The 26,447-nt window shown below is 39.9% G+C and overlaps 6 protein-coding genes across 7 annotated transcripts; 3 read left to right on the forward strand and 3 right to left on the reverse strand.

Annotated features, from left to right (window-relative positions):
- Positions 1-884: 884 nt before the first annotated feature.
- LOC111222925 (fibroblast growth factor receptor substrate 2-like) lies at positions 885-8,628 on the reverse strand. The gene is made up of 7 exons (XM_022746841.1): positions 8,555-8,628; positions 6,414-6,539; positions 6,192-6,280; positions 5,833-6,019; positions 4,682-4,843; positions 2,358-2,479; positions 885-2,276 (listed from the first exon to the last, which is right to left on the reverse strand). The coding sequence occupies exons 3-7, from the start codon at positions 6,255-6,257 to the stop codon at positions 966-968; spliced, it is 1,848 nt and encodes a 615-aa protein (XP_022602562.1). The 5' UTR covers positions 6,258-6,280; positions 6,414-6,539; positions 8,555-8,628; the 3' UTR covers positions 885-965.
- A 2,798-nt stretch (positions 8,629-11,426) lies between these two features.
- tspo (translocator protein) lies at positions 11,427-14,676 on the forward strand. 2 transcript variants are annotated; one of them, XM_022746659.1, is made up of 4 exons: positions 11,427-11,498; positions 13,418-13,593; positions 13,700-13,838; positions 13,975-14,676. In XM_022746659.1, exons 2-4 carry the CDS (start codon positions 13,421-13,423, stop codon positions 14,146-14,148), a joined length of 486 nt encoding a protein of 161 aa, XP_022602380.1. In that variant the 5' UTR covers positions 11,427-11,498; positions 13,418-13,420; the 3' UTR covers positions 14,149-14,676. The 2 variants fall into 2 exon arrangements, with proteins under 2 accessions (XP_022602380.1, XP_022602379.1); XM_022746658.1 differs by lacking the exon at positions 11,427-11,498 and adding an exon at positions 12,328-12,500.
- A 565-nt stretch (positions 14,677-15,241) lies between these two features.
- Positions 15,242-19,245, reverse strand: LOC111222806 (ubiquinol-cytochrome-c reductase complex assembly factor 2). The gene is made up of 4 exons (XM_022746660.1): positions 19,046-19,245; positions 16,150-16,224; positions 15,640-15,706; positions 15,242-15,508 (listed from the first exon to the last, which is right to left on the reverse strand). Exons 1-4 carry the CDS (start codon positions 19,181-19,183, stop codon positions 15,399-15,401), a joined length of 390 nt encoding a protein of 129 aa, XP_022602381.1. The 5' UTR covers positions 19,184-19,245; the 3' UTR covers positions 15,242-15,398.
- Positions 19,246-19,280: 35 nt separating this feature from the next.
- On the forward strand, positions 19,281-20,714 carry tomm6 (translocase of outer mitochondrial membrane 6). The gene is made up of 3 exons (XM_022746661.1): positions 19,281-19,455; positions 20,381-20,516; positions 20,622-20,714. The coding sequence occupies exons 1-2, from the start codon at positions 19,358-19,360 to the stop codon at positions 20,475-20,477; spliced, it is 195 nt and encodes a 64-aa protein (XP_022602382.1). The 5' UTR covers positions 19,281-19,357; the 3' UTR covers positions 20,478-20,516; positions 20,622-20,714.
- A 252-nt stretch (positions 20,715-20,966) lies between these two features.
- Positions 20,967-21,854, forward strand: cunh1orf74 (chromosome unknown C1orf74 homolog). The gene has a single exon (XM_022746657.1). It carries the CDS (start codon positions 20,988-20,990, stop codon positions 21,774-21,776), a length of 789 nt encoding a protein of 262 aa, XP_022602378.1. The 5' UTR covers positions 20,967-20,987; the 3' UTR covers positions 21,777-21,854.
- A 100-nt stretch (positions 21,855-21,954) lies between these two features.
- Positions 21,955-26,211, reverse strand: sirt4 (sirtuin 4). Its single transcript, XM_022746656.1, has 4 exons — positions 26,075-26,211; positions 25,142-25,626; positions 24,180-24,474; positions 21,955-24,082 (listed from the first exon to the last, which is right to left on the reverse strand). Exons 2-4 carry the CDS (start codon positions 25,624-25,626, stop codon positions 23,930-23,932), a joined length of 933 nt encoding a protein of 310 aa, XP_022602377.1. The 5' UTR covers positions 26,075-26,211; the 3' UTR covers positions 21,955-23,929.
- Between the last annotated feature and the right edge of the window lie 236 nt (positions 26,212-26,447).

The following is a 26,447-nucleotide window of genomic DNA, read 5'->3' on the forward strand; positions in this document are numbered from 1 at the left end:
CAAGCGTAAACAGCTGTGGACCTCCCGCAGGTCTGGGATGATACGCAGGAAGTGTGATCGAAGATGATATGCTACTTTTTCATCTGCTGCATGTGGATAGGAGGAGGGAGCCAGAGCTCGACTAATCCATGTGTGCTACTTTTACCATCATTCTGTTTAAGTCTAATTCTCCAAATATCACCAAATATCATTTTATTCCATTTTTGAATTGGACAAAACTATTTCTAAAATATGATAAAATACAATTCCATAGGATTGTGTGCAAAATGCTCTATAGGCATATAGTAACAAAGAATGGTCTCTTCCACCAGCCACAACATTAGACTTAGGTGCTTGTGATGAGGTATGAATATTGGCCAGTATCTTGGAGGAACCATTAACCTTCCTGCATGCCAACAACTGCTCTAAGCCTTCTGTAATGAGCGTCATATTTCTGACTCTCATTGTGTTCGAGTTAAAAAAAACAAAAAAAAAAACACATGGATGTAGCATAACTAAATGATAGGGACAATAATATTTATGAGTGGAGATGGGTTTAAGAATTCAAATTTGCTAATACAGTATGGCAATGGATGCTTCCACTGAACAGAGGTCACTGCTCCAAGTCATAGCTAAGCATAGAATCATACATGTATGTTTTTCATATATATATGTATGATTTTATGCTCATATATAAATATCCATATATCCAGCAAACAGTTTTTGCAGTTAAAACTGCAGATTTCTCGAGAGAGCTTCACACCACATATCTAATAAATAACAAAATAAAATGGCAAATTCTCCTCAGAGATTTCTTATTTCCTTTTATATGCACAGATAAGTTTCAGTAAGTTTCTAATTAGGTACCTGTATCGTATTAGTCAGCCCGACAGTTGAATGGATGGATGACAGTGAAGGGTCCAGTGTGCTAAGATGAGGATAAGCCTTCATCTGTCTTCATCGCTCCTCTTCAGTTTGAACACCGTTTACAGAGGCAGGTCTGTGCTGTTGTGGCGAGTCTTTCTGGAAGTCCCATCATCCCTGGGCAGAGCTTTCTGCAGGTTGGACATGGCAGCGGTCTTCTTTAGGTCAATGACTGCGTAGCATTCACTGCGCCGGGGTGCCTGTGGGCCACATTTTTTGGGTGGTAGGCGCTGGTGCTGTGGCTGGGTCTGGGCACCCCCACTGCTGAGGGCTTGGCAAGGAGGTTCTCCCTCTAGGTCCACCTGGATGTAATTCAGCTGCCGCGATGGAGGCATGTGGCCGTGCTCACAGCCTCCAACCCCTGACCTCGATCGCCTGCCGAAATCAAAGCTAAATATTCGCCCCCCTCTGTCTGGCTGACATGGCCTTGGATGCGGGGGGCAGGCGTGTCGGAGCCGGGGCGGCTGGACCTGCTCTGTGTTGACATAGTTCTGCAGGGCATCTCTGTGGATGCCCCGACCATCCTGGTGGTAACCGTTGGGTGTCCCAGGGCCTTCTGAGAACTCATAATCATCAAAGTCTTCCTCTTCTTCTTCATATTCCTCCTCATCCTGCTCGTCATCTTCCTCTTCCTGCTCGTCATCCCGCTGCAGAGCTCTGTACTCCCACACCGGAGGCAGAGACGGCAGGTTCTCGTAGTTAAGCAGAGCTGTCCGACGATGACCTCCACCCATGCCTCTCTCACAGGGATAGCCCTGTGGGGGCAGAGACGACGGGCCGTGGGCGTGTGGGTGCAGGAGGGAGTGGGAGTGACTGTCTCCAGTGCTGCTGCTGCTGCTTGAACCCACAGACTGCGACACGCTGCTGGGACTCAGCCTCTGCTTCCGGCCGCTTCTCAAGCCATTGATGTTCTCGTAGGTGAGCTCGCCGCTCTGGCAACCGTCCGGGTGCTCGTGGCCCGGGTGGCGATGCGCATGGTGATGGAAATGGTGATAGGAGTGAGAGTTGCACAGGTGCATAGAGGGCTCGTCTCCTTCCGTCTCTGAGCCTGTTGCACCCTCTACTGGCTGAAGGTTGTGAGGATTGTGCCCATGCCTCTCCCTCTCTCTCTCTAGCAGATGGCGTTGTGCTGGAGTGGGGCCCAGCATGAATTTGACCTCCTGTGAGGACGGCTGCAAGAACACCTGAGGATCTTTATGCTCCTCGAGGGGACAGCACCGCAGGTTGGACTGCGGGTTTCCTTGGCCCCCGACAGGCATCGCTCCCCGTGTTGTTTCAGGGAAAGTGCTGGGCCGCACCTCAGGTAGGGAGTGCACACAGTGACGCATCGAGAGATCCCCCTCCATGCTAACAGTATTTACATAGGTGTGGGTCTGTCAGGGAATATAAAAACTGGATCAAACTGTGAACTACGACAGATACCGTAAGCTAGGAGGAGCATGGATAGGTCTTACCTGATCTTCCAAACCCATGAGGCTATGTCCATGATCGTCAGCAAGAGAGGGTTGGGAGGAATCGCCTCTGATTGGATAACCAGGGTATCCATTGGGAAAAGCCTGGACAGGGAACGCTGGAGCTGCAAACACAGTTTTGTGACAATATAAAGACAGATCAGGTGGAGAACTGAGTCAGTGAGCTCAACATGGTGAGCCCAGAGAAAATGACGTGTTTAGAACAGGATCAAGCCACTGGAAAGTTAATGTTTTAAAAAGTGCATTTAGTGTAATATTGTGCAGTATAATTTAAATGTTTTTGTTTATAACTGTAGACAAAACCTGACTTGGATCAAAAGATTCACTAGTTGTGCCTATGTCAAAATTAAACAATATACTATGTTTTATTCCCCATAGGTTTTCAGCAAGCTTGCGTTCATCAGTGTGGTCATATATTCCAGCTAACAGGCACTATTCATTCATTAACATAGTCCAAACATTCTCAGTTTAGCTTGCCTTCGCACTGTAAATAAAACACGAGCATTAATGACGCCGATCATGATTTCTGAGGAAACAATATTCACTCACTTTGTCATAACTGAGGTAATGTAAAAAAAAAAGTGTTCACCCACTTTACTTTATTTGGACTGACGTTAGAAAACAAAACGTTTCTCAGAGACAAAAATCAGGGGAAAAAAAATCACATCAGTATTTCTTGGGGGTTTTCGTATCAATGGCTTTTGAGATGAATCACTTCCAAGAGAACATAAATCATAAAAACAAAATTACAATTTTATGGTATACCACAAAACTCTGTTATTTTCTTCTCTCTGCAGGGGAGCACTTTGTGTACAGAAAACACTTGGAAAAGAAAAAAGGCTTAGCACAAGTTTCTGTTTCTATTTTTTGTCTATTAACTGGTTAATGAAGTGGACTAATGTCAACAAGAATATGACCCCGCAACACAGCAACCTTTTTAAGACCTGTACTGCGATCACAACCATCATTCAATCAATCACACTGGGATCAACAACTACTGCAAATCTACTGAAATAAAGTGCTGCCTACCAACAATGACATGATCCAGCTGTCAAACGTAGTTCTGACACTGGCTTGCTCTACACAGGGGAATATCAAGCTATGGACTCACATCAGTGAAATCTATTTTCTCTCACATTTAGCTTGAAAGATATAAAAACAAGTTTAGCCAGACAAACAAACGTCCTTCCTTTACGCCAAAAGAACTGCTCCGTGGAAAGTAATATCAATAATATTAATAGTTTTTCCTGGACTGCTATATGTGCTACATAAGATGAGGTACCAGTGCCACAGTTTAAACCTGAAATAACTGATTTCTTTTATTTCTCTCTTCTTCCACTTGGGGGCAGCGGAAACAAGTCGTGAACACAAGAGTGACATATTGTCACATTTTAAGTTAATACAGGGAATTGTTAGCAGATAGTTGCTTATTTACACAACCAGAAGTCATGAAGCAACATTATCGTCATTCATTTGAAGTCGTGTTTATGGCCACCTGTTGAATATAAGGCCAATATTCACTCTCTTTTGTCTCTACCAACTCCTGATTTAAATATCTTTTATGTCTTCACTGCTAAATGCTCCACTATGTTCAGCAGCAAGTTGCTACCTGTGTCTGCTGTTTGGTGGAGAGCGGGTAGCGTACAGGTGGAGTTTTAGAGCTTTTTTGCTGAAAACAACTGCGGCTAAAACGCCGTGAGATCAGTGATAGTGAACCGAAACAGTAGAAGTTGCGAGCTGGAAAATGAAAACAATGAGCTGCAGATTCAGGTGATAATTCTCTGTAGGTTCGTCACTATGAGAGACCTCTTTGTTTTACAATGTTATCTGATACATTGCTGTTGATTTGTTGCTGAAACACTGGTCATAGCAGAACACACTAATGTCTAATATTGAAGTATTCAAAATAACGTGATAAAAATGATGAATTTAAAAGAAGTAGATTTTCACAAGAAATTCACATCTCGCACTTTATCAGCTTTTAGTGAGATTCAACTGAACAATATCTCAATATGATCATGTTGACACAGCTCAATCATAGGAAGAGACATTTGACAACAACAGTAACCTCTCTCCCAACCAGCTGTATGAAGAGGATGTCTGTAGCTGCAGGCTGATGTGCTGAGGCTTAGTTTCACCTGGTGTTATTTTGATACCTTTGTGTCTCTGACTCAGTCCAACCTGTGGCTATTAATAGCTTACATATTCTGCTAAATTTACTGATGTACTGCTGCATGCAAGTTCTACAATTAATCACAAATCAAGTGTACAATTAGCAGGGCTCCACTTGTGTTTGTGTGACTCACTGTTGGGAGTCTGTGGCGTGCGAGACATGTCCATCTCCGGTGTGTGACCACTGCGACTCATCATCATCGACTCTTCCACCACGTTGATGCTGTTGCATTGCATCAGCTCCTGGAGCAAATTGAAGATCTCCTCTGCCCGGGAACACTTGAATGCAAATATTCCTAATCAAACGAGCATATTAACAACATTGTTAGGGTTCAATCAGACACTAATAACTCAATAAAAACACACAGAACTCTGTGGCTGAAGGATAGATGGTCATATAAATGATTTACACACACAATATCAATAAATGGTCCACTGACAGTTTGGGTTCAGGTTTACATTATATTTTCTTCTTCTACCCCCCAAACAACAAAAAGGTTCCTGTGGCTAAATATTTCAGTAAATCAGTTAAAACTGGAAAAGTTGCAGTGGCCATGTTACAAGGTTACAAGTATACGTGAGAATCTTCTTATCCAATCACACTATATATGTTAAAAACATATGCCAAGATCAAACTTCTCAATGTTTTAAATTGGTATAATGGTAATAATGCTCCAGCGGCGCTCCTCTTTTGCTTCACAATGTCAAAAGTTGTACGAGGGTTCTGCGCTGCTATGGTTTCAGTGCCAGCGAACATATCATATAAGTTGTCAAGGTAGAGAAGGCAAATAAATACTGACACACTAGTCTTTTTGTTTGGATGTTGTGAGGCTTCTAAGATTATGCACATGTTGTCTTTCACTGTGACACGCTACATGGGATAAAACAAGCAGCTGTTATGCACAGTGTTCATTTTTGTTCCCAACATGCCACATCTGCAGGGTCAGGCTGGTATTGTGTAGTCTGAATTTGGCATAGGCCCTGCTTTTTTTTTTATTTATTTTTTTTTTAACAGTAGACATTTTAACATTAACACTGGCGCCGTTCAAAGTTTAAAGTGTCCCATTAAGCCATGACAGGGTGACAGGGTGACAGTGAGCAGTGAGCAGCTAAATGGAATTCAGCCGTTATTCATTTTATCGTTTACACCGGTGCTTCTCCTAATCTGAAAAGTCAAAATGTCTCCTGTGAAAAAGTTTCCGTAAGCAAATTAATGTAAGTGGTTAAGTGGAACAAACACATTTACATAGAGAGAAACCAGAGAAACAGAGAAAACTTTTCTTACCCTGCCCAGTTTGACAGCGGCGACCGCTCTCAAAAGAAAATAGGTTGGAGTCGTAGCCGTAGCGCCGCAGGCAGAGATACGGCCACCGGATGGCGTCTCTCTTGCGTGTGTGAAGAATGAGCTCGGTCTGTGTGAGCTCCATGATGCCAGAGCCCAGCTCGTTGCCCTCATCGTCCACATTGGTGACCTAGAAAACAATATAACGTGAAGTGAAGGAATCAAAAGAGCAGATTTTTACAGTGTGAAATACTTGAGTTTATCACAGCCTAATGACACATGGAGACAAACCATACAAGTGGCGCTGCCACAATACAATCACAATGCAAAACAGAACTTGAGAAATATTCAGGATTATTAACCTTAAATTTAGTGAGATGGTTGTCTCGGATGGGGTCTCTGTACAGACAGCTCCAACAGCTCCCCATAGCTTCAGCAGGCCAGCTGAAACCTGTCACAGAACCAAGCAAACATCATCACCCACTGCCTTTAACAACGTCAACAACTTAAAGCTATCTATGCAACACAAACAAAAACAACACTGAATGTCTCCTTCAGGGAACATTCATGCTTAAAGCTCTTACCTAGTCCAGGCCATCAGTGTGAAGGGATTCACGTCTCAATCCCAGGATCTTCTACTGGGCATCGGCATCAGAAGCCACTTAGTTTGTTGGACTGACATCTTCAAGAGAAGCATGACGTTGTCCCCCCTGAAACCAGGAACCACATTTAGATTTAGACAGAGAACTTTTCAAATATCAAAAATAAATTTGGTTCATATTTGCAGTCATGCAGGTGGATTCAGGGTATCATGGTGGCGTAGGGGATTTAAGACGCTGAACCCGTTGCATGTCATCCTTCCTTTCCTTCTCCTTTCATTCCCTGTCAACTCTCTACTAGCCGCTATCAAAATAAAGACAAAAACATCCAAAAAGAAATAAAGGCATACGTCACAGGCAATGTCTATCACGGTGCCCTTAATTTTTTTTCTTTTTTTATCTTAATCTACAACAATAAAAAACATTAAATAATAGTGTCAAAAGATTTCAAAAGCCTTCAAATAAACTTTCATAAAAAAATATTTCAAATTATGATCAAACATGAACCGTTATAATTATTTAATGACAGTTACTCATAATAACTACCAGAATAAATGTCTTACTTAGTTGATGAAGGCAGTGAAATGTGGTTTAAAGTACAAATGATCAATACATGATCGAATATGTCATATCTGTATTAGCACAAATATTGACCTTATTTAGTGATTCAGATATCAGCAATTTTAATACAAAATTAATTGTTTACTATCATTTACATCCTTACACATTAAACTTCATGTTACCTTAAAAATCCCCTATGAGAACTTCAATGAGTAGTCAATTAATTGATTAGTCAATCAACAGGAAATTAATGTGCAACCATTTTGATAGTTGAATAATCATTTAAATTATTTTCAAGGAAACAACCTCTGGTTTCAACCTCTGATGGTGACAATTTGCTTTTCTTTCCTTTGTCATAGACGATAGTAAACTGAATGTCTTTGATATGGTCAGACCAAACAAGACATCCGAGGATGTAACCTTAAACACTGTTTTCTGATATTATATAGTCACACAATACAGACAGAAAGGTTGATTGACAAAATAATCCACAGATTAATCAATTATGAAAATAAAGACCTAATCCCAAAGGTGTCCAGATTTTGAACTTGGGGAGAAAAGAGCACAGGTATCGCACCGGTACCCAGAGCTGAGGAAAAAGTTGTATCACTGCAAACAAGTTATAAACACTGAAAAGCGAGTAAGTGAACCTTTGAATTTACATTATTTTGTCACAGATCTCCTATGAACAGTTACAAAAAAAAGATACTACAAATTACCTGAAGAGTAATGCACTCATGAGAAAAAGTACTGTGAGTTTCCTAAATCGCAAACAAAAGGTCAATATATAACAGACTCACTGGATCATTTTATCATCTACACAGAGCAATCTTACAAATCTGACCTGAGCTCTAGACTAAAACGTTACACTCAACACTGAACAGACAATATCTCCTGTTTTTTTGTGCTCACTCCTGCACCCGTGATCATCGTCCTGTGATTTCTGCTCCTCATGTCACCCTCACACACAGGCTACAAACACATTTCACCACCGCATTATGTGAGCTCTAACCTGGGCCTCCACATCTGACTGGAGATGCCAGGCTGGACTACACACCAATTCTCTCTCTCTCTCACACTCTCTCTCACACACACACACACACACACACACACACACACAGACACACACACACACACACACAGACACACACACACACACACACAGACACACACACACACACACACAGACACACACACACACACACACACACACACACACAGAGCTACCTTGAATCAATGCGAGCAGGCTAAAGAGCTAAGCTACATTACACACTTGCCACACAGTTAGTGATTGAATGGGCTTTCCCCCCATCTCAGCTGTTTACAGCCTTTTGCCCAATTAGCCAAGCCGACGCAGAGCCCCCAAAACAAGCCAACGGCGAGCCTTCATCTCCCCCATCAATGTGCACAGACTCCAGCACAGCCATGCTACCATGAAACCCGCACACTGACACTAAATGCACGGTTCAATGACCATTTCTTCTCACTGGTGTTAGGATACAATAGCGTGAGCACATAGCAGTCAAAGGGTAAGTGGAGAACGACAGCGATGGTTTGCTACTCACATGTCTGGCACGGATTTTTTTTTCTATATTAGCCCTAATGCGAAATAAGCATTGAGACTGCGATTAGTAATCGGCGGCGGCTGCTGCTGCTGCTGCTGGTAGCGGGATGTGGCACTTGCACGACAGAGACGCGAATAAAAGATGCAGAGAGAGCAGCAAAAAAAAAATGTTGTTATTTTTTTTTCCTCCTATTACGCCCCCCTACTGCAGCACGGGCCTCTCTGCCTGTGTGACATTTCCCAAGCAGCTGGGGTGAGAGTTCACAGCCAGACAACGAGGCTGAGAGGAGCGGCAAGAAGGTAAGAAACGCTGGAGGACCAGAGAGGAAAGGTGTGCCTGCCTGACAGACGGTGAGGAGGGGCAAAAAACCACATTGCGCTGGGAGGAAAGAGCATCACTTGCAGTGTATACAGCGTGGTTTCACTGTAAAGAATACATAGTGGGGTTTTTACAGGGAGAAATACATGTATGTGTCTGTGACTTTTAATTTAATGATTTTATTCCCTCCATCAAGTCTTTTGGGGGTGTGGGGCCCCCATGGCCCCCAAACCATTATGATATAATCACTGTTTTTCATGAAAATAAAACATTTGTGATCGCAACAGTATAAACACATGAACCTTTTGATGCTGTGTCAAGCTTGAAACATCCAGAGAAGCCACTCCAAGCCTCTTTGTGTTCTTCATGCCTGTATTTGTGCACAGGAGCATCTTAAATTGGATGACTCTCCTCCTTGTTGTGTAAAAATATAGATAGCAGGAAATTTGGTAATCACAGTCTTCATCTGTACTTTAAGTTCCCGTCCCTTACTTCTTAAATGTTTTTTTACTAATGTAAAAAGTATATAAATTTGTCATGCAGTCCCAAAACGCAAATAAAGTATCTCACACAAGTGTTCTTCCATGAGTTTTACCCAAAGCAACATATGTTCACTCTGCCATTTGAACCTCCCCGTATGGATTGTTCTTGCACTGCTCAGAGATTCTGTACCTCACAAATTCCCAGACACCTCAAAGTTTTAAAACCAATTTCACTAACCAAGGAAGTTTTATGAAATTTTACAAATTAATTTATCATGAACTAATTCATTACATTTTTACAATATTGACACTGTTTTAATTGCACTGTCTAGTTGGTGTGTTTGGGATTGTTATGTATTTCGACGGGTCCCTGTGTTTTATATGTCCATGATGCAGTGCTGACTGTGGCGTTAGCTTTTAACCATTTATGAATTAAAAATATTTGTAAACTTACTGAAATGTTAAAAACTTAAAATATGTAGTGTCATAAGAACAAGGCACTGATGAGATCTTATCATCCTCCTATCCAAAATTTCAATTGAATGATTATACTGTATATCATTTTAGCAATTTGTTTTTTTTAGAAGCTGCTTGTGAAGAAGAAGAAGAAGAAGAAGAAGAAGAAGAAGAAGAAGAAGAAGAAGAAGAAGAAGAAGAAGTTACACAATAACTTAAATGTGAAACCCCAGTGGTGGAAGAATACCACAGTGCAGAAGCACTCTACGAGTAAAAGTCATGCATTCAAAATTTTACTTAAGTGAAAGCACAAAAGAAAAAGTGCTTACTATGCAGAATCACCTATTTCAGGATAATATATTGTTTTTTGTAATTACAGATGCAAATATATAATACTAGGTAGATTAATCTACAGTAATAGAAAATGATTTCTTTGTTAGTTATATTTTGAATTCATAAAATGAATCTGCAAAGTAACTAGTAACTAATATTTTTAAATAATTGTAGTGGAGCAGAAAGTGAAATATTGGCCTGTGAAATGTAGTGGAGTAGAACTAAAAGCAGCAGGAAATAACATTACTCCACTTCTCAGTACTTTAGAGTAGCCTACCCCAGCCTGTTTGTAGCTCTCAGACTCAAACCCGTTCATTCCTACTGAAGACATATTTCTTTAAAACAGGTCATAAATATATTATTTCATTTAAGAAAAAAAAAAGCTCAGTAATTTCCTTAAACAGTTGGGCACTGTAGTTTTATATAGGAAATATTATTCCAACAGGATAGGCTGTAACATGCATTTTTGGGGACTACTTTAAGCGGTGGATTAACACACATTTATTGGTCTTGTGAGAATGGAGTATTGACTCAAAACAAAATACAGTGCTCACATTCATTGTAACGAAGAAACATGATGCTCAGTGCAATGGTGTGGCTCATTCATGGAGAGATCACTGAATGGAACTACCAAGCAGAGGGCTCAGTAAGCCTCCGGGCCAGGGTCTCTGTTTTTCTGCATTTAATCTTGGAAAGACACAAAAAGAAGCAATATGACTGCAAAGAGACTAACAAGACAACGAAAGAGACACAGTTCCTGCAAAGAGATTCAAAATGACCATAAGGAGATGCACAAGTATCTCAAAGAGAAACGGAATGATCATAAAGAGGCACAAAACAACTGCATAGAGACATTAAACAGTGTGGCTGTTTTGCTCTAAAACAGGTGCCCAGGATCCCATTTTCTCATAATCCATATGTGGGCTCATGGTGTGTTTTTAATATGTTTTGAACAACAAATCTATGTTGTCTGTGGCATAGAGGAGGAAGTTATATCAGGTATGAGGTAGAATACTTTACAGGATCAACTCCTTTTTCAGTGCTTTCATGACATTTGTTGACAAGATATATCCTTTAACAATCTCTAATGAGTCTAAATGTAGCTTGCTTTTGCAACCCGGCTAACTATTTAACCTGTTTTTCAAGTTTTAGTTGCCATTATCAGTATTTTAACTTTTTGCAGAAACAGAAAAACAGAACCACACAAAAGAACAGTAGGTGCCCATGAGAGGGGGGTGGGAACTATCTTGACGGTTTCGTGATCTTTGCTGTCTCCTCTCCTGTCACGTTTACAGCTGTGCGCGTTTTGTAGGCATCGAGGAAATACGAAATAACTGGCCGAGCAGGAAGCAAAGGTAACAACAGCCCCTGTATTTTTGACCTTTGGACCACTATGGCGTTATAGCCTACAACATATTTATTTAACCACGAAATACTCCATCAACCAACGACGCTGAAGTTGGCTTCTGATTCACAGACAGACGATTTACAACAAGCGATGAGGGCATGTATTTATTAAACTGCTAAAAATAAAAGTTTGATCTTAAGTGAAAGCTTAAAAAATCCTCAACTACCCCTACCCCTAATATAAATGAATTAAAATATTTCTAAACTCTCTCAAAGAATACCGTGTAAATGTATATACAATCATCACCTGAGCTCTGCAGTTAATCATTTAATACATTTTACTGATCAATTGACAATGTCCCACTGTAATATCAAATTAAATGTCAGAAAATAGGAGTAAAACTAGTCAAATCTAGCTATAATTTCCTGACATATATTGAAGGTGCAACATCTTACTGATGGTAACAGCATTAATAAGCCATAAATCACGGAATGTTGGGGTCCCTTTTTTTCATTTTTTTTAAATTATAGTCTTACCCTACTTGTAATGTAATGGGATGATCCAGCTAATTGTCAGTAAAGCATTTTCGCTGGTTTGGTCTTAAGGATTTGTTGATATGACAGCAGTTCCAGATGAATTTTAAACCAGTAAATCCGGACTAATATTAGCTAGTAAACATTATAATGTGGATAATTTACTTATTTGAAGAACCGCGGTTGTACTGTCCAGCTAGAAACCAACTTCAACGACGTCACTAACTGTTTATCCTAAAGGAGACCGTTGGTTGGTTACCGCGCAGTGACGTCACAGTGTTTGGCTCCGTATGGCAGCAGCTCTGGGCGTGTCTGCGAAGTGACCGCTCCGATAAGACTGCCCTGCCCGTCCAACACACTTATATCACAAAACAGCAGCATGCCAGACGGTTTCACTGTAGATGTGTAGATTTAGTTCGACAATACAACATATATACTGTACATACTGTGCAGAGGAGCTGACACCCGAGTGAAGGGTAAGTACCTTAACCTACAGCTCATAACCTTCCTACAATGTTGACAGTAAAATGAACGGTCATTTTGCGCCACTGAAACTTTGACCTAGAGTTTTTTAGTGCCGTAAAACTTGTGTATGATATGTCTTCCCAATGAATGTCTTCGCACATAAAACGAAGAAAAAAATAGATTAGCTTAAAATTAGCATGCTTTTCTGTTGTGCTAAAACGAGTTAGGTCATGTAATGTTTACAAACAACCATACCTGTCAACGGGTTTCTAAAGCCTAGACATCCTCCAGGTTTTTGATTGTATTTTCATACCTTCTGTAGCCGACAGCCTTTGGTGGTTATTCTTGTCAAGACAGCATGAAAATCAACTTCAGGAAACACTCAAGTAGCTTGAGTTTGATATTGTCATAGGTTCATTGTGGAGACTTTGTCACATTCATTCTAAATTTCCATTCAGTGACACCAGCTGATAAAACCTGAAGTAGAGCTTTATTGTCCTAAAAAACATTATACATTTTCATATTAACAATGGAAACTAATGTCTACTTGCATGTGACAGATGGTGATAACATGATAGCTGGTTGCTGTGGCTCTAAAAACCCACTGCACACTACTTGCCCATTACCAAACAGCACAGACAGTTAATGAGTAGCTGGTGAACATATAGTGTTGTTGCTAAAATTATATTTTTCTCAGGAGTTGATGGAGACCAAAACACAGCTGGAGGTGAAGGAAACTATTACAAACTTGTCTAACAGCAAAAGCCAATTTGATCAGGACACAGCTAGTCTTGCACCAACAGTTGTGTGTCCCGAGTCCCATGATGCAGAAAAATATTTAGCTGTTATCTGTTCAAAATAATTACTGTAAATGAAATAGTAGATGCAGAGTAGAGGTTAAACATAATGTGTCCTGCTTTTATCTCAGAACATGTGGCTGCCTATGATTGGGATGACCACCCTGCCACACTTGGGAGGGCTCTATGGCGGTTACATCACACGCAAAGAGGTGAAGACATGGTACCCAACCCTGGAGAAACCATCATGGCGCCCACCAAATGCTGCATTCCCAGTAGTGTGGACGTGTCTATACACAGGCATGGGGTAAGACTCATTGACTGAGTCCTACAATCTCTGAGATCTATAGCTGCAGTCTTTTCTCCTATGTAGCATCCTCCTTATCCATTGTCTTATTTTTAAATTCATGCAGGTATGGCTCCTACCTGGTGTGGAAAGAGCTGGGCGGTTTCACTGAGGATGCACTGGTCCCACTGGGACTTTATGGGCTACAGCTAGCTCTGAATTGGGCCTGGACTCCTATTTTCTTTGGTGCACACAAGCTGAAATTGGTGAGTTAAACACACAAATGCAATTATTTATTTTGATTGAGACACCACATGAGAAGATAATGTGAAGTGTAGTGAGTGTGACAGCTCAATGCTATGCATTGTTGTCCATTTAACACCATCTCTTTACCCAATTCAGGCCCTCATGGAGATTGTACTTCTTACCGGGACTGTTGCAGCCACCATGGTTTCTTGGTATCCCATCAGCCGCACTGCCACTCTGCTCATGGCGCCCTACCTGTCCTGGCTGTGCCTTGCCACCTCTCTCAACTACTGCATCTGGAGAGACAACAGTGAAGAAAAAGAAGAGTAGGAGACAGTTCTGTGTACTTTTGAAAGACTACTTAAATTTGGAATCATTACAAATTTGAACATTTTAAAATTATTTTTCTTTCTATGAAATTCCAGTGGAGTTTCACAACTTAGTCCAACTGATCTTGGAGGATTGATAATATAATATCAGCTCAAAGACCAATCAATATCTGCATATATGATGGCCAATGTTCAAAAGTTATTTGAAAAAAATCATGATGAAACCAGTTAGAAGTCTTTGTAAAAAATATCCAACTATTAAAAGCTGCTGAAAAATACCAATATATCATAAAGAATTTGTCAATATTCAAGACAAAAATGCAACATTGATCAGGCAACTGGATTAAATTGAAGTCAGACAGATTTTTTAAAATAAAGTCTTGAGTTTTTTAAGTTATGTAAAACTGAATTCATTCTTTTGTTTTTTTTCCTGAAAACTGGGCCATGTGTACATTTATGATGAAGAAAGTCTTGTGTTGAAGTTATTGCTATGATTCTATCAAAATAAAAGATTTATCTGTCCAATTTACTATTTAAATGTGTATTATTTCCACAGCACAGCCATGGATGAGTGGCAGATTAAAAATTTAAATTAGATTATATTCATTTTTAGAAAAAATTTGTTAAAATTGATAAAATATGAACAATTTTGCTTAAGTTTTAGTATATATGCCTTTCAGGACAAGTAATAATGCAAAGTAAATCACACAGACACCCAGCAACTTAGACACACTGCCAAGGCTGCACAACCCACTTAATGTATCCTAATAAAATAATATAGAAATTTTTGTGTATCTGGAACAAAATTAACATAGTGATAGGCAATTATAGGATGAAATGATATTATAACCTTCAGAATGTTTTAATGTTCAGAAATGTTTTTTAAAATGAACTTGTTTGGGTTTCCACCAAATTCCATTAAATCTGTTAACAGTTTTGAAATATAAATAATAAACAAGCTGACACAAAAACAAAACTGGTGGAGGCAAATATCATTTTGCACTGTAAAATGTGTCTCTTTACAGTGCTTTTAGTTTAATTCATGTTTAGGAGAGAATTTATTTCCCCTCACTTTTCTTTTTCCTTTTGTTGTGTTTTTTTTTTTTTTTTACCTCCAAAGCGACTATACAACTAACATCTCCAGAGTTTAAATAGTTTGAAATGTTCATTATAACAATTCATTAAAAATCAGTCCAAAAAGATACCAACAATAAGCTTTATTTCTGTACATGCAATGAGAAAAGAATGAAGTTATTTTTCAGGAGCTTTCTCTGGAACGTCTTCTGGAGTTTTGGAGGAGAATCTGTCCATTAACATCTTCCACAGACCCTTTTTTTCCTCGTCCGTCTGTTGCATACTCCCTGTAAAATTAAAATGAAGATAAAAGTTACGGTAATTTCTTTTTACAAATTAATTGTAATGAAATGTTGTTGGTTTTTTTTTGGTTTTTTTTTTAGGTAAAAGTCAAGAGACAACACAAACAAAAGCATACCTGACAAAAGCACTTTACATTCTTCCGCCGTGACGCCAGTAAAGCTTGTGTCTCTTACACGAGGAAACTGTGTACAGATACAAAGAGATGTTTGCATTGAATACATTAAAGTCTTTTTATACAGTTTGCTAGGTTTCACACGGGAATAGATAAAAAACAAACATACATTCCAGTATGATTTTAAAAGTGCCGCTATATTTACAGACTATCTGCACAAAGCTACTGACACCTTTGTACTTACTATAAAATGTTTTATTATCCTCACCACAGATTGAATGCTACTAAGTAACTGTCACAAGATTTTCTTTACAGTCTTAAACAAGATGGAGAAGTTGTTCCTTATCCGATACATTTCATGTTAACCACAGCTGTGGAGGGGAATATATAGTTCACAGACGGATTTGTCTTTCATCTTTTGCATGTAAAAAGGAAAAAAGGAACTGGCCAAATACTTTCCTGAAGTCATTACAAAGAAGTACCCGACATAGGCCTATGTGAATATATACTTACCCGTTGTCTATATGCGTTGCCATTAATTCGGGCCAAACTTTCATACATCTGGTCACATTTCTCTGGATCTGAGATCTGGAAGGAAAAAGTTCACAGTTAGTTAAAATGCAAAGAACTGAACAGATATAATATATAACTGCTGGGTGTTTAAATATGTAATGATGAGCTATATTTCACTTATTTATCATGTTTGATTTAAAAAATTTTAAGTAGAGTAACTTTATAACCCATCTGATACATCAGGTGGCTGATGTTCTCTGCAGATATCAGTATTGGTGTGTAGTGCATGTTGGGCGATAGGTAACAAGAAACTGCAGTACAGTATATTTTTGTTGCATTTGTTTATGTTGTATAGTTGCCTTGATGCTTCACTAATTTTCAGTGAATTTAACTTAAGATCCTCTGTTATGTTTGCTGTTAATTGTCTGTTTTAGATACTGTAAAATGACTGACTGATATCTTTAACTTCTGCAGCTTGTACATCAGTAGCTGCCTCCACCCTGACTCTACATTTGGAAATGAGCTTATAGCTACAGTGGAGGAAATAATTATTACCTTTACAAAGACATGAACAGTCCATAATTTTTATGGTAGGTTTATTTTAACAGAGAGAGACAGAATATCAACAAAAAACCCAGAAAAAAATAAATAAAAAGGTTATAAATTAATTTGTATTTGATTGAACGAAATAAGTATTTGATCCTCAAGCAAAATGTGACTTAGTACTTGGTGGATAAACCCTTGTTGGCAAGCACAGAGGTCAGACGTTTCTTGTAGTTGGTCACCAGGTTTTCGCACATCTCAGGAGGGATTTTTGTCCACTCCTCTTTACAGATACTCTCCAAATCCTGAAGGTTTTTAGGCTGTCGCTTAGCAACTCGAAGTTTCAGCTCCCTCCGCAGATTTTCTATGGGATTAAGGTCCAGAGACTGGCTAGGCCACTCAAGGATCTTAATGTGCTTCTTCTTGAGCCACTCCTTTGTTGCCTTGGCCGTATGTTTTGGGTTATTGTCATGCTGGAAGACCCATCCACGACCCATCTTCAGTGTTCTGGCTGAGGCCAGGAGGTTCTCATCCAAGGTTCCACGGTACATGGCCCCGTTCATCGACCCTTCAATGCGGTGAAGTCTTCCTGTACCCTTAGCAGAGAAACAGCCCCAAAGCAGAATGTTTCCACCTCCATGTTTGACAGTGGGGATGATGTTCTTGGGGTCATATTCAGCATTTTTCTGCTTCCAAACATGGCGAGTCAAGTTGATGCCAAAGAGCTCAATTTTGGTCTCATCTGACCATACCACATTCTCCCAAGCTTCTCTGAATCATTCAGGTGTTCATTGGCAAACTTCAGGCGGGCCTGTACATGTGCCTTCTTGAGCAGGGGGACCTTGCAGGCACTGAAGGATCCCAATCCATTACGGCGAAGTGTGTTACCAATGGTTTTCTTGGTGACTGTGGTCCCAGCTCCCTTGAGATCATTAACAAGCTTCTCCCGTGTAATTCTGGGCTGATCCCTCGCCTTTCTCAGAATCATCCTTACCCCACGAGGTGAAATCTTGCATGGAGCTCCAGAGCGAGGGTGATTGACTGTTATCTTGTATTTCTTCCATTTTCAAATTATCGCGCCAACAGTGGTCTCTTTCTCATCAAGCTTCTTGCTGATGCTCTTGTAGCCCATTCCAGCCTTGTGCAGGTCTACAATCTTGTCCCTAGCGTCCTTTGACAGCTCTTTGGTCTTGCCCATGGTGGTGGAGAGGTTTGAATGGAAGAGATTGATTCTGTGACAGGTGTCTTTTATACACATAACGAGTTGAGATTAGGAGTACTTTCCTAAAAGGGACAGGACTAATTTGACTGCCTCATGGGCACATAACCAGTCTGTGGGGGTCAGAATTCTTGCTGGTTGGTAGGGGATCAAATACTTATTTCACTCAATCAAATACAAATTAATTTATAACCTTTATTTAATGTTTTTTTCTGGAATTTTTGTTGATTTTCTGTCTCTCTCTGTTACAATAAACCTACCATAAAAATTATGGACTGTTCATGTCTTCAAATCAGCAGGGGATCAAATAATTATTTCCTCCACTGTATATCTGGTGCGTTAAATGTATTGTTCCTGTTAAACAATCAATAATTAATGTTATGCTTTCAACAAGTTTACTTCACACACTTAAAACTTTTTTCTTTTTTTTTTTAATTAGGGACCCTTTCCTTTATTTTATGTCTTTTTATTCAGTTTTAATTTCTGTTTTATGATTTCTTCTATCATCATACACTTAGCACTTGAGTTTTGAAATGTGCTCTATAGGTTATATAAACATTATTATTATTGCACCTTGATTAGTTTATGACCAGATTTAAAGGATATTTATTAAAAAAATATTCGGCCAAGTGATGCGTTTAAGTTTAAAAAATACCGGTCAATACAGTATTTTTTAAACTCCCAAGTATCTACTGAATCCACTGTGTCAGAAATAATAACTACCATGAAAATAAATTTAGTAAAATGTGTAATACTTTTATCTGACATGTAGTGAAGTATAAATATACTGAAGTATAAAATGGAACCATCTAAGGAGAACAAGTAGCTGGCCCAAAAGTGTACTTAACAGTACTGCACTAAATGTACTTACATGCTACCACTTATGAAACACTGTTTACATGATGAAAGTTTTGGTCTCTTTTGTGTTGTATTTACCATGTAGATACAAACACAGCTTAATTAGCTTAAGCCTCTACAGCTGCATGTACGGAGTTCACAATAAAGAGGCTCCACGGTTTAATAACACACGGTTAGGGCACACAAGGTCGCAGGCTGTCAGTCCTCTTAACTGCAAGTAAAACCCTCAGCTTAGCTCGGTTTGTTCGTGTAGCAGAGCTGTGGCAGCTACAGTACCTGTGTGTTTTCACCCTCACGGAAGGCGGAGGCTACTTTGTGCCGCAGGAACGTCCCCAAATCTCGGCCTTTCTTGGTCTCATCACGGGGCCACTCCTCGCACAGCTTCAAGAACCGACGGTACCGAGTGGCGGACATAGCTGGACGAGGAACAATTGGTAGGGACGGAGAGTTGAATAAGAACGTATGACGTTTGAGCTTTATCGCGCACCGTAATGGTGTTACATCTAAACTCTTCCCTTTCCTTCTCCTCCTCCTCCTGGTTGTTAGTTCCGTTCGTTACCAGTTGTCTTTACAGTGCACGTTAGCAAGATGACCGGTTCAAACGGTAAAAAGGGCTCATCCCCCGGTGTGGCTGACTGGATCCGTTCAGCTTGTCAGTTTGCAACAGACAGAAACGACTTCAGAAGGTAAGTTCATGTGGATAATGTGTGATGCGTGATGTGTGCTAACGTTAGCCACATGGCTAACATCACTGATTCCATGAGGAGGTTTGCCCTTGAGTCTCTCGCCTGGATATAACTACAGAGCTTATTAGTCAAGAGAGGGGGGCTCTGAAAGGGGGGCTCTGATATTAGTCGATCAACTTAGTCAGTTACCAGAAAGTTTTGATAATGATTTAACCTTTCAAGTGACTGAACATGTTGTGGTTCCCGGCTTCTCCCATTAGAACTCCACTTTGAGTCTTGGGTCGTGGATCTGACCAAGCAAAACATTTGAAGATTTCATCTTGTGTCCTGGGATATTGCATTTGAAATTTTCTCCACATTTCGGTCATTTAATTGACTAAATGTTCTCTACACTAACTGTCCACATAGCACTGGCCAAAAAAAGGGTCAAAATATGTATGAAATAAGTAACAAAGAGCATTAACAGCATTCAGATATCCTGTTCAGTACATTAAATGATCATGTTTTGATCTTAAAATAATTCTAAGGCATCATGATCAATTTTGATAATGTTGGGGCATTCTTGTGTTTGAGATGCATACTATGTGATGGCAGTGTCCCTGTTTCAATTCTCAGTTGGGGACCTTTTTTGCAAGTCATACATCTCACCCTATATTTCCTGTCTGTATCTACACTGTCACTGTCTAGTAAAAGCAAATGTTTGTCTGGCTTTCATGTACAATATAGTGACCATTAGCCGATGGGGGGGGGTCATTTTTGCTCCTAGTCCATCAGTATTTATTCTACCCATTGTCACTGTATTTCTTTTATTTTTTTTCTCCAGCTGATGTAGAGATGATAATTTTTTGTTTCTTGTGTTGACGAGCTTTAATCTAGTCAGAATAAATCATAATTCATGACTCAGTGGATGTTAAATCTCTTTCAGGAATCTTCTGGTCAACTTGGGTTTGTTCGCAGCTGGAGTTTGGGTTGCAAGAAATCTCTCAGATTTTGACCTGATGTCTCCTCAACCTGTAACATAACCTGGTCAAAAATACAGCGCCACCAAAACCAGGATGACGGTGAGATCATCTTATTATGCTTATGTTAATATATAGACCAGTGACAAAATTACAAATTATTTGAGGAGCACATTTGTAACTGTCGTGATGCTTCTGTTCCTCTAGGTATCTTGGACCAACAAAGAAGAAACAAGGGACATGAATAAACAAACATAAAACTTTTATGACGAGTTGTGCTTTGAAAACAAATCATCTTGTTTACCTGAATTCACTTTTCTGTTTTGATGATTTTTCCTTTTTATTTGCATCTCATTGTAGATGGATCAAAAACAAATAATTACATTCAATCAGTATCTCTGCTCTTGTTGTCTTTGACCCATGGATTTAGAAATAGCGTTTTAACTTATTTTTTTAAGATCTCACATAGCTACTTTGCATTTAGGAAAGTGCACCAGAAACTTGTCAAGTTATCAAGGTGCAACATTTTGGTATATTTGACTATTTGAACTGTGTGATGTGATTTATGCAGCTATGTCCACTCAGGAGCTCTTTGTTGCTGCAGCTCGTAAAAGTCTGTGCACTGGTAGAAAATCTCTCTCTGTTCCCCAGAGTCTGGACCTGGCTTCTCAGGTCTCAGCTGTTGATCTGGGGTTGAAACCCGCTCTGCTGTATGACAGTAACGGCGCCAGTTCAGAGCAGTTACAGCAGTATTTGAGCATGTTGCAGTGCTCCCAGCTTGTGTCTAAATCACTTCTCACATTGGATTTAAATGGAAACACTCTCATTGTTAATCCAGTCGCAGTCAGATCAAATATAGAGCAGGCGTTTCATGATAGTGGCGTGGCTGTGATTGATGTCTGCCACTCACTGGAGAAGCCCACCATCACTGACCTGCTCAGAGGGGAGCTGAAGAGCGTGATAGAAGATCTACTGCTTCTTCTGAGCAGGTGTGAACTGAATGAGGCTGAGAAACCTCTTTATGTTGGAGAGAAATGTGAAGATTGGAACCTGTGCACAGTCTTTGGTCTTTTATTGGGCTACCCCGTCACCTACTGGTTCAATCAGACCAAAAGCTTTGAAAACTGTCTGTCTATGACTCCCCTGATGGTGACTACAGCTGCAGCAACATGGCAGGCAGATACCGCTGGTCACAGATGTTGTCTGTACTCTTTTAGCGTCCCAGCTGTTCTGCTTAAAGAGACACAGTCCAACCTGGAGTACTGGGGGCTTTGTTTACAAGAAAAATTTCAGCAGCAAAACGTCCTAAAGGATCTTAGCATATGTCAAACCACAGTAACTCTTCCCTCAGTCTGTTTGTGATGCTAACATACGTTTGTCTTTACAATAACCTGATACAGAATGTGGATTTTCTTCACTCCATTAAAATTTGTCAAAACAGCTGTTTATTTCTTAATGTGCAGTGGTATTCAATTCCAGGGTTGACAGTAGCACCAGTGGTCAACACAGTACACACACACAACCTGAATTATAACAGATTTAACTGAAAACATTTCAAAAACCCTCAAGGACAAATAAACTCATCATTCCTCAAAGTGATAATATAGAGGTATTTGTTTATGTACAGGTATGTAGAATAATGTCCTTCAAGCACTCCACTGAGGAAAACATGACCAAAGTCACTGAACAGTTAAATACAAAAAAGCTTATTTAAAATAATGCTACATGGAATCCAGCCAGAAAGAATTGAAAAAAATAATTTTGTTTTACTGTGTTTCATCAACAAATCAGTTAAATTTAATGTGGTTTAAGTGTCCTGTAGTCTTGTATTGCCACATAATATTTGTAGTGCATATAGAGCAGATGTAAGGTTCTTTTAACCAACACTATACAGTAAAAGGCCCATGACAAGTAGCAATAACACACTTTTGTCATAGCAGCCAGTTAAACCTGTTGGTTACGATGCATAACACACCTCACTGCGATTGGTGAAGTCCCCCCGGTTCGATTCTGGCTGGTGACCTTTGTTGCATGTGATCAGTGGTGGAAGAAGTAATCAGATCAATTACTTAAATAAAAGTACCAATATGACAATGTAAAGATTACATTACCAGTGTACATTACAAGAAAAAGTCCTGTAATCAAAATCCAACTTAACTGAAAGTACAAAAGTATAATTAGCAATCTGCAGTAAAAGAGCCTGTTACATTGTTGGTACTGATGCACCCACAGGTTCAACTGGTCTAGGTGGAGCCACTGTATATACACACACACATATATGTATTTTTTAAAACTAGCAACTAAGGCTGTCGACTAAATGTAGTATAGTATAAAGTAGTAGGAAATGGAAATACTCAAGTAAAGTACAATTACCTCAAGATTGTACTTAAGTACAGTACCTGAGTAAATGTACTTAGTTACTTTCCACCACTGCATGTCATTCCTCCTCACTCCCTGTCACCTCTCGTCTCTCTCATCTCTTGTCTAACCTGTTGATGTCAGGGGACATTTTAATTTAAAAAAGAAATCCGATGATTAGCTAAAATGACCACCAGTGATTTTTTATTTCATACTGACAAATTATGATGTTTCAGGACATAAAAGCTGCAAGATGTAGTTAATTTGATTCAGCCTGCAACTGCAAAACTGTGTGGCAAATAACACAGATGATGTCCTGACATGTAAAGTGCTGTACTGCTTTAAAATAATTTATTTAAAACAGACAACAGGTTTCTGTTACGACATATCAGATATAAATGTTTGCTTCAGTTTTAGGTAGAACGAGATCTACTGCTTGACAGTTTGTTGAACGGACACTGTTTGTAGTCTAACGTTTAAAAACCTGACTGAAAGGTCCATTCTCTTCACTATGTTATTTTATGCATTTAAAATGTATGCTGATCAATCGCAGCATCACATTATATAAAAACATGATCATATTCAATTCCTGGATAACACAAATTAAACCCTTTTGAAACCCTCTGATTACAGTATATTTTGTACAATGTCTTGAATTAGTTTCCAATTTATTTGATACTCGTCTATTGTACCGTAACCTGCTACATAATTTTATGCCTTTGTGAAATAGCAACTTGCACTTCCACAAACTTCTCGTAGTTTAACTTAATAAAAACGGGTCAGTTTAAGCTTATTTGCCAGTAGAATTTCTTCACATAAAAGCAGCATCAGTGTACTGTGAGTGAACAGAGCCAGTTTGTTGTGTCAAGAGAAGTTGGATTTCTGAGACAGGCACACATTCTTCACTGAAGGACATTTATATTATTAACATTCAGTTGTTCTGCAACAATATGTGAGTGCAGACATGTCATCCTTTGCCCTATACCGATCATGGCAGCAAGTACTCCTGTCAGAGATGTGTATATGATTGTGGCTCTGAGAATGCTGAGAATATCATCCTGAAGGTGATTATGTTGTTACCTTGTTAAAACTGAGGTAGTTTGCAAAGCCTTGTTATCAGCTGAATGCAGAATATTGAAACTTGATGTCCATGGCAGTCAGAGGGGCTGAATGACTGACAGCACTTCACCACAGCGACCGCTCACTTTCAGCCCAGCCAGGTGGTCGGCTCTCGTGGGCCCGATGTTCAGGATAGCGACTGGCATTTTCCTGTCACTTGCTGCCAGTAAGAACCTGTATCCGGAATATACCTTGCGAAATAACAGAGGTAGAAAATTAAATGCAAAACTTGAGAAATAACAGTGTTGTAACCTAGTGTCATTGTGACCAAGGTGCTCCAAAACCTACCTGTAACGAGGACCCCACGACTAGCACCGCATCCGACTCTGCCAGTCTGTCGTGCACAAACTGTACTGTCCCTTTTATCACAGAGTCTCCAAAAAATGTGACCTCGGGCTTCAGTATTCCTCCACAGTCGTCACAGGAGGGAACTCTGAAATGCAGGACCTGCTCGTCCTCCAAGAAGACATCACCGTCTGGCGCCACAGCACCTGCCTGAGCTCTCCAGTCTGGGTTTAATGATATGAATCGTCTCTGGAGCTCCTCCCTTGCTGAAATGGCACCACATCCTAGGCACATCACCCTGAGAACACCCATATTTTATCATCACATGTCAGCACGTGGGTGGTGACTTATACTGTCAGTGCAACCACAAAACAAAATAATCAATCTTTGTGATGCGGGACAGTTTTGGTTTTATTTGCTCAGGTTTTGAGATATCGGCCTCTGATATTTCTGCAGCCAACCCACTATAATGGAGGTGACAAGAATTTAATTTGTGGTACTCAAAGCAATAAATATTTACTTTTTTAAAGCTTTGAGTGCAATGTGTCCTGTCTCGAAGCAATGTCTCAGTTACTGTGGATAATCCACAGACCTTTCTGTCAAGAGTTTTCTATCAAACTAGTTTCTGCTGAAGAAGTGGTCTCAGTAAAAAACAGTGACAGTCTGTGGATTACCCAGAGTTTTTCTTTTAAATATTGATCTTAACTTTTTAAATCTAGTTTTACATTATGTGACCATCCCAAACAAAAGTCCATTCAGCATATATTTTAGAGTCTGATACCTTAAAATCTGTCCAATAATATCAAAACTATCAGCGTGGCTAAATACCACTAAGAGAGAAAATATGTTAATTGTCATTTGGGGTGAACTAACCCTTCATTGCTGCTGTTATTCAAGCAAAGGATCTGAACTTCACCAATATCAGTGAGGGCCCACTATTAAAGTGTCAGGTGATGTTTTCTCACCTGTGGGCACAGCCATGGAGCTCAGTCAATCTTTTCTGTCCTGCCTTTGAGTGAAGTGCATCCACATTTTGTGTGACCAGCCAGTGCAGCTTTCCACTCTCCTCCCACTGTTGCAGGGCCTTGTGTGCAGAGTTTGGCTGATGTGAGGAGAACTGTGGCCACCCGACAAAGTTTCTGGCCCAGTAGCGCTGACGGGACTTTGCGCTGCGGACAAACTCTGCATGCTGCATGGGTCGTCTATCAGTGCGGGCATACAGTCCAACACCCTCTGAGCGATAATCAGGGATGCCTGACTCTGTGGAGAGACCAGCTCCACTGATGACAAACAGACGTCTGGCTCGGGACACAAAGTCCTGCAGCTGGTCCACGGACTGGGCATCAGTGGTGCTGCAGGCGGGGACAAAGTTTGACATACCAGCAGGAACTGAGGATGTCCTTCTTACTGGTGCAGAGTGTAATGTGAGGGTCCACCAGGGCAGTCTCATCTATATCAGGACAAATACAGTGCTATTGGTTATAAACCAAATCACTCATTTCATTACTGCAATTACTCCACCTTCCTCCACCGAAGGGCGGTCGATAACTCTCTGAGGGCGAATGCAAACTGTTAGATAAAGGGTTTCTGCAGGGGTCACCAAATTAAATGCAAGACCTTTAACACTTTTCAAACCCTGAAGACTCGCTGTAGGTAGCTAAGGAGTTGTAAGATCACATGCCATCACACCTGCTTAACATGACCTAACCCAATTAATGTTCTTATGAGATTTAATGTCAATAAAGCTTGAATATATGAAAACATAGTAAGACACGCAGAAACTGTCCTTACTGTGTTTTACACATGTGCCCGTTTAAGCCGGTGACTTACTGCTTGCTAACGATAGCTACAATGTCAGCTAGCTAACTTTGTTAAAGGACGTTAGTTAGCTACTGTACCTTGTTTGTGAGTTACAGCGGTAACTACAGTTAAACGTTGTTGTTGTTTCTAGCACAACAAAGTGTCACCAGCCACTAAGAGTTAGTTAAATAACATGACAAAACAACAGCAAGATGATATAATGTAGGAACCTTTGTCGGACTGACTCTTACAGCACAGGAAATATCCGATTTTATGAAACACCAAACACAGTCGCGCTGAAGTCTGGGAGTTGTAGTCAAATGATTTTAGGTCAAGATCGCAATGTTGTTCAGCTTTATTTGCCAAAATGTACTTTGTACGTGACATATACGTGTATATGACAAATTGTAGCCCAAAATGTCTCTCGATTATTTATATAAGCGATTCCTAAACAGTAAACAGATAAATAGA

The sequence above is a fragment of the Seriola dumerili genome, unplaced genomic scaffold (genome assembly GCF_002260705.1).
Source record: "Seriola dumerili isolate Sdu_G_001 unplaced genomic scaffold, Sdu_1.0 BDQW01000109.1, whole genome shotgun sequence".
Taxonomy (NCBI): Eukaryota; Metazoa; Chordata; class Actinopteri; order Carangiformes; family Carangidae; genus Seriola; species Seriola dumerili.